This window comes from Lipotes vexillifer, unplaced genomic scaffold, assembly GCF_000442215.2.
Source record: "Lipotes vexillifer unplaced genomic scaffold, Lipotes_vexillifer_v1.1 scaffold1354, whole genome shotgun sequence".
Lineage (NCBI taxonomy): Eukaryota > Metazoa > Chordata > Mammalia > Artiodactyla > Lipotidae > Lipotes > Lipotes vexillifer.
Genome location: NW_006791130.1, coordinates 132,049 through 138,907, shown reverse-complemented (window position 1 = coordinate 138,907; position 6,859 = coordinate 132,049). Strand labels below are relative to the sequence as shown.

Below are 6,859 nucleotides of genomic sequence, written 5' to 3'. Positions count from 1 at the left end.
TTTGCGGTACGCGGGCCTCTCACCGTTGTGGCCTCTCCCGTTGCGGAGCACAGGCTCCGGACACGCAGGCCCAGCGGCCACGGCTCACGGGCCCAGCCGCTCCGCGGCACGTGGGATCCTCCCGGACCGGGGCACGAACCCGCGTCCCCTGCATCGGCAGGCGGACTCTCAACCACTGCGCCACCAGGGAAGCCCCTGGCCTGAAGCTTTTTGAGAGCGTACGCTCGGTGTTTAACTGCCAGAGGCAGGCTCTCAGTAAAGCCCTCGTCTAAGGAGTACCCCATCAAGGCCTGTGGAGAGGATTCGGCTGCCACTGCGCTGATTAATGGGCCTTCTTCACCGGCTGCACCCTGTTTCCCAAGCCCTTCCATCATTAGCTTTTTCACAGGAAAAGACTCACCGAAGTGGAGTAGACGGCAGTTGGTTGAGACGTGGGCACCGGCGGGGGCTAAGACGGAGGCAGAAACGGAAGCGGTTGAGGCTGCTGCGGAAGCTGGACTGAGGGGGAGGAAGCAGAAGAGGGGCAGGCGGGTGCAATACTGGAGCGAGCCTAAGGCTGCAGCCAGAGCAGCCCACTAAATGACCTTTCTCACTAGCTGCCTAAGCAAAAGGAGGAGGTGCCTCAAGCCGATTTCTCAGAGGATGACCCTCTAAACTTGTTTTGCTTCAAAGCTCACCTTATTTGCCAGGTAGCTGTGATTGACAAGCCCTTGTCCAATGAATGATTAGATCCATCACATTTCCAGCGCCACCCCCCGCTTCCCAGCAGTAAGGCTCCAAAATTTCTAGACTGGAGGGGTTGAGGACAATCTAGTAGAGGAGGAGCAGATTGAGACTAACCTAGATCTCAAGTAAACCTGAGAAAACTTTATCTTAGAAAACCAAAAAGTACAGGCTAGGGGAGTTGTTAGAGTCCTGAAACGTGACTTCCAAGTCTCTCTTATATGGAAAATTAATAGATCTAATACAGATGACCCCTAATTGAGTGTTGTTCAATAATCTTTTCTAAAATGTACATGCTTTCTTTTTATCCCATGTTTAACGAGTATTACAGTTAAAAAAAATTCCAAAAGAGCTCAAGGTTGCAGCTATAATGTCAACTGATTACAAAAACAAACAAATAGGAATGTCTTTAGCCCATTGAGATTATTACATTATTTTATCTCCTACTGTAAGGACACATGTGCAGGGTGGGAGGGGGCAGAGTCTTTTATATTCAAATACACGAAGAAGAGAGAAGTGGGTAAAACACTAAAATATTAACAATGAAGATCTTTAAGCAATGTTGACTCCCCAGAGATTTCTTTTATTTTCTAATTTTGGATTTTCAGAATCTCTATGAAGAGTGTACATTCTTTTAAAGTTGTATCAACTCTGATAACATTTACTAGGGAAGAGTGACATGAGATGGAATGGGGGTAAATGAGGGCCTATGGTGACCAGTGCCTACAATTATATGTATGACTAGTTAACACTTAACACCTGAATTATCAATATCCCAGAATACTGCTGCTGAATTGCAAATTACCCTCACTCCATGCTGGCTGTTTGGGAGGTAAAACAAAAGGATACTCAAATGTGAAGTAATATTCCTAAAAGCAAAACATTTGCCTTGAAATTCTGAATAAACTGGAAATATTCAACGACTAGGCACTAGGGAAAAAGTTAAAGACATGAAAATGTATTAACAAGATGGAATAAATTTCCTACGGTAGGGAAACCAGTTTTTTCTTGTCCATACTTCAATACTGATCACATATAATTTAAAATTTTTGATTTTTAAAGTGTTTATTATATTCCAAATTTAACAGTTAACCATTTTTTTGTGTCATAATCACAGAAATAATCATAGAGTGTTAGTGTATTTCTTTCCAGGTTTTTAGATGTGTGTGTGTGTGTGTGTGTGTGTGTGTGTGTGTGTGTTTAGAAAACTGTAAACACTGTATTATTGCAGTGCTTCTTCTCACTCTACCACACAACCTCCCTTTTAGATGATAGGTTTCTAAGGATGGATGACTGGTTGTTTTATAGTTGATGTGGTGCCTGTGCTACTTTCCACTCCAAATTTCCATTTAAAAATCTTTCTTGATAATAATGAGGGAAAAGAAGAGGACGGGAAGAGGAGAATAAATGGGAGTAGAAGGAGGAGAAAGCAAACAGGGAAGAAATTCTTCTCATTGGGCTAAAAGGCCTATGGTAGAGAGTCACAAAAATTGGAAGGTCCCAGAAGGTGCTTTGTGTAGAGGATGGAGCAAGGAGCTTAAGTAGAAAGTAAAGAAAAGATGTTCCTTCCCTCAGTAAATATTATGTAAATATTTAACCACTACAATTTGTCTGTGTGTGCCTGTGTTTGACTAAAACATATTTCATTTAAAATAGACTGAAGGTAGAAGGCTCAAATAACATGAAGTTTCAGTCTCATGTGTCAGTCCCATAGTTCTATAATTATGAATCCTACATTGCTTGTTTCTGTTTTTAATTCTATAATTAGAAAATTATTTTTCCTCTTCTGATAAATATAATACAAGCTCATTTTAGAAAATTTGGAAACTTGTGGTAGGTAATAAAACCACTAGCAATCTCACCATTCTGAGAGAACTAATGTGAATATATTGATGCCTTCCCTTCTTTTCCTCTTTGGGAGTGAATAACAAATAGAGATTTTGAAAAAATGAGATCACATAGTATTGACTCTTCCATAACTGCCTTTTTTCCCCTTTTAGGTTCCTATCAAAAGGATCTTCCCATGTCAGTAAATAGTCTTCAGAATTACCATTTTAAAGATTATTCACTGATATTTAAGTGATTTGAATAATTTAATAATAATAAATGAATAAAAAGATAGATTCATTCATGTGACTTGTTTGCAAATTTTGCTTTATAGCCATATAAGAAGTCTTCAAACCAAAAGGGAAATACCTGATTATATTACACAAAATTAAACATTGCCATGAAGTATCCAATATATACTAGGAACCCACATTTATTTTCTTTTTCCTAATCTCTCCTTTGATCTAGCTATCTATGTACACACACACACACCTCTAACTGGCATAGACAAAGTGTAAAAGGTGACAAAGACTCTCTCTTTGACCAAACTTTAGACAGTTTCCTCTAAGCCCTCTTTTGACTAGCCCTTTTCAAAAATTTCCTCAAGCTTACCTGGTTTGATTTTAGTAAGAATCCTGCTAAGCCAGTTTAAAGAGAACCCTCCTACCCTTGATATCTGATCAAATTCCTCACCCCCCACCATCCCCCAGGTGATAGCTGATCACCCTGCCCTGTCTTCAGCAAGAATCCTTTTAGATCAGTTTAGCAAGAATTACCCCTATCCTTGATGTCTTCTGTTAGTAATTTTCCATCCACTTATCCCTCCAACCTGCTCCTTGGCTATAAATCCTCACTCTTTCTTGTACTTGGAGTTAAGCCATATCTCTCTCCCCTATTGTAACAGTCTTAATACCTATCACAATAGTCCTGAATAAAGTCTTCCTTACCATTTTAATGAGTGTCAGATTAATTTTTCTTTAACAAAGGTTAAATAACACAGAGCTAATAGTTGCTACACCTGGAGTTGTGGAATTTGGAGTAATTTCAATGCTTTGTTTTTCTATTCATTTATTAGTATTTCCTAACTATATTTTCACAATTCATACTCAATTTGCATAATTAGAGACATGAATAAATAAATGTATGAATAAATGAATTAATTAGAGGAGAATAAAGAAGAAGCCCAAGTCTTTCCAATAGTAAACAACTCATCTCCCTGCAGAAAGAGCTCAACTCACCAGAGAGATTCAGGTAGTTTGGCCACAGTAAAATAATCTGCTATTTTCAGTGTCTTCTGTCCATAGCAGGCCCCAGTTAGCTTACACTTTTTCTTTGAATATATGGCTTAAGTATCTTGCACACCCTAAGGATTTCAAAACACTCGCTGCCCATCATCTAATTTCTAGATAACAAGTAGACTAAAAGTTTTGGACGTCTATCATCCTAGAAATGTTACCAGCTGGCTTCAACTTTGAGAAAGGAAACTGGTTTTCAGAGAATTAAGAAGGCTAAGACATATATTCTCATGATATGAGATGATATGCAATGATATGCATATGCAATGATATGCAATGACAGAAACATAAATAACACTATTGAATTATTTCTGTTTAAACTTACAGTTCTGTTTAAACTTACAGTTCTAGTTAAAATGACTAAGAAAAGTTTTTTATTTGGCATGAAGTAACAATTCAATAACTACTGCTCTTTCCTTGAAAAAGTTTTTTCCCCTAAATTTCCATAAGGACAAATATAAATTACCAATCCTCAAAGAGTGCAGGTTGCTTTAGCTTATCTTTCATTTAACTATGGAAAATTATGCCTCTTTTATAAATATCACAGAACTTTAATTAGCTGACAATAAAAGTCCCACATAGCCCTATAATATTTCTAATTTTAAAAGAATGGAATAAAATCAGAAAAACTGGTTGACAAGTATTGGATGCACACTTTCTGGCAGTTTATTTTTTATCTATCTATTTATGTTTGCCTGTCTATCTATCTATCTAGACACACCCTTTAGCTGTGTGGCACATGAAAGTAGATACTCCAAACACGGGTCAAATTAAATCACATGGATCTATTTCAAGATATTAAGTTTAGAGAAATTAATCCATGGGTTTCCAAAAAAACCAAAATCTCTAGAGAATTGACTAAATTGTCTTCTGATGACAATATAGCTCATACAAATATGCCCCCCTTGGGGCTTCCCTGGTGGCGCAGTGGTTGAGAGTCCGCCTGCCGATGCAGGGGACGCGGGTTCGTGCCCCGGTCCAGGAAGATCCCACATGCTGCAGAGCGGCTGGGCCCGTGAGCCATACAAAAAAAAAAAAAAAAAAAAAAAAAACTAAATATGCCCCCCTTGGAATCTGCATAAGAGAATGAAGGAAATGGAAAGTCAATGAGGCCCTAGATTTGACTTCTTTATGCATAGATGTCAAGTGCTTTCACTGGGCTTTTAAATCCCCAGTATACTCATACCACCTCACCACCAAAAACAACTATCCCACTAATTGACCTCCCAATAAAATCCTGTATAAAATAAACAAATGGACATTTGTTTCCACAAAGTCACACCAGTCTTACATCTTACACAGAATGATGTTCCTATTATTAAACACATACAAATAAAAAATGAAAACTCTATTACTTACAAATTTAGCTAATATTTCATGTTATAACTTCCCTGTCCTTTATGGCCTTACTATCATTTAAAGTCAAAATGAACTTTTCGAAAATAAAAGACCATTTATTTCTAACTTACAGATAGAAACTACTTATTTTTCCAAAAGCACCCCCAACCTTTTTCAAAGTGTGTTTTATAAATGCCGTTTTGTTTGGAGCTTGAGAATTTTATTGTAAAATCTTCACAGCATATTTTCTCCTCTAGCTTCTCCACCTGGAAAATGATGCCTTGAGTCATAAGGTCAATCAGTAGTAATATTGGAAATAAATCACTGATCTCCTGAGTCTCTTCCTATGTTCTATCTAGACAAGTTAAATTTATAAAAATCATCTAGGAAAATTTATCAAAATAATTCCAACAACAGGAAAAATTGCTACAAAACATAAATCTGAGAAAAGAAAAGCAGCTAGTGACACCAGGAGCTGGTCTGGCGCACAAGTAGTTCTTGGTGCTCTCCTGTTGAATATAAATAATCTTAAACCACCAGCATAAGAGAACACCACTCTGTGACCATAATGAACCAAGATAAAAAGGACACGACTTAGTAATAGTGTCAGAACACAGAAAAATACATGGACACATGGACATTTTCCAAAGTACAAAAATGACCAAACATGCCCCTATCCTGGCCAACATGAGTAAATGATGCTACTTTACCAATTAGTTTCCACCTCATTTTAATCGCCCTTATTTTTAGATAACACATTTTAAAAGTATGAAGTCATAGAATTGCCTCCACCTCTTGACATCACCCAATCCAGAGTAAAGCCTAGCTTGCTTAAATCTTCTACCTAATCACCTAAAACAAATGCAAATCCTATAATAAATCCTTTTGAACATCCACTGTATGGGAGTGTTCAAGACAACTCAGACTTTTGCTACTGATCATAGGACTCAGCATATAGTCATAGTGACAGCCAAAATGTATTATAGTAAAGGATACAAATCAAAATCAGCAAAGGGAATAGGCCTATGGGTCAAAGGCTAGAGGAGACCAAGAGCTTCCAAGAGTCTTTTTTGAGAGATGTCTCACCATACGCACTTAATTTCTCCAGTAATGAATTTCTCCAGCAGTGAGCTGGGAAGCTCACTAGAGACTGAGTGACCAAGGTTTTTATTGGAGGTTTGTCATGTAGGCCCCTAATGTGGCCTCCCATAAAGGGACTTTCTGCCCCAGTCTGGTCCAATTAATTCAGTTTAGTCCTTGGTTTTTTAAGAAGACTGTCTGAAGGTGATCAGTTCCAAACAGTTTTGCTTGTCCATGACACCAGATCATCTGCTTTGTGAGTGTGAAGGACATCTGGAGGTGCTCTTCATGGAAAATGCAGCAGGATACTCCCTGCTGTCTCATAGTCAGCATGGTCAGGTGTGAACTTAGGCTTCTTAGTCAGCTTGAATTCAAAACACTCTGAGCAACTTAGAAGATAACATTGGTGCTTTTATTGATGGGAGGGAAGGTTTCAGGTACAGTTCTGAAAAACAAAGGTCTCTAATTTCTTATCCATCCACCCATCCCCAACCCCACTCTCATGTTTCCCTGGGTACCTGTTTTTTTTTTCTTAGTTATTATAAAGTCAGTGTGTCTTATTCAGTAATCATAATTTACATTTCTCCCATATTTTC

General features: G+C 38.2%; 1 protein-coding gene across 1 annotated transcript in view; it reads right to left on the bottom strand.

The window, feature by feature from the left end:
• Positions 1-1,539, bottom strand: part of LOC103083517 (putative nucleosome assembly protein 1-like 6) — a 3,365-nt gene extending 1,826 nt beyond the window's left edge. Inside the window, exons 1-2 of the mRNA XM_007464202.1 lie at positions 1,535-1,539; positions 201-498 (exon numbers count right to left, since the gene is read on the bottom strand). Coding sequence (XP_007464264.1) covers positions 201-498; positions 1,535-1,539 — 303 coding nt within the window. The remainder of the gene's footprint in view (positions 1-200; positions 499-1,534) is intronic.
• Positions 1,540-6,859: the final 5,320 nt, after the last annotated feature.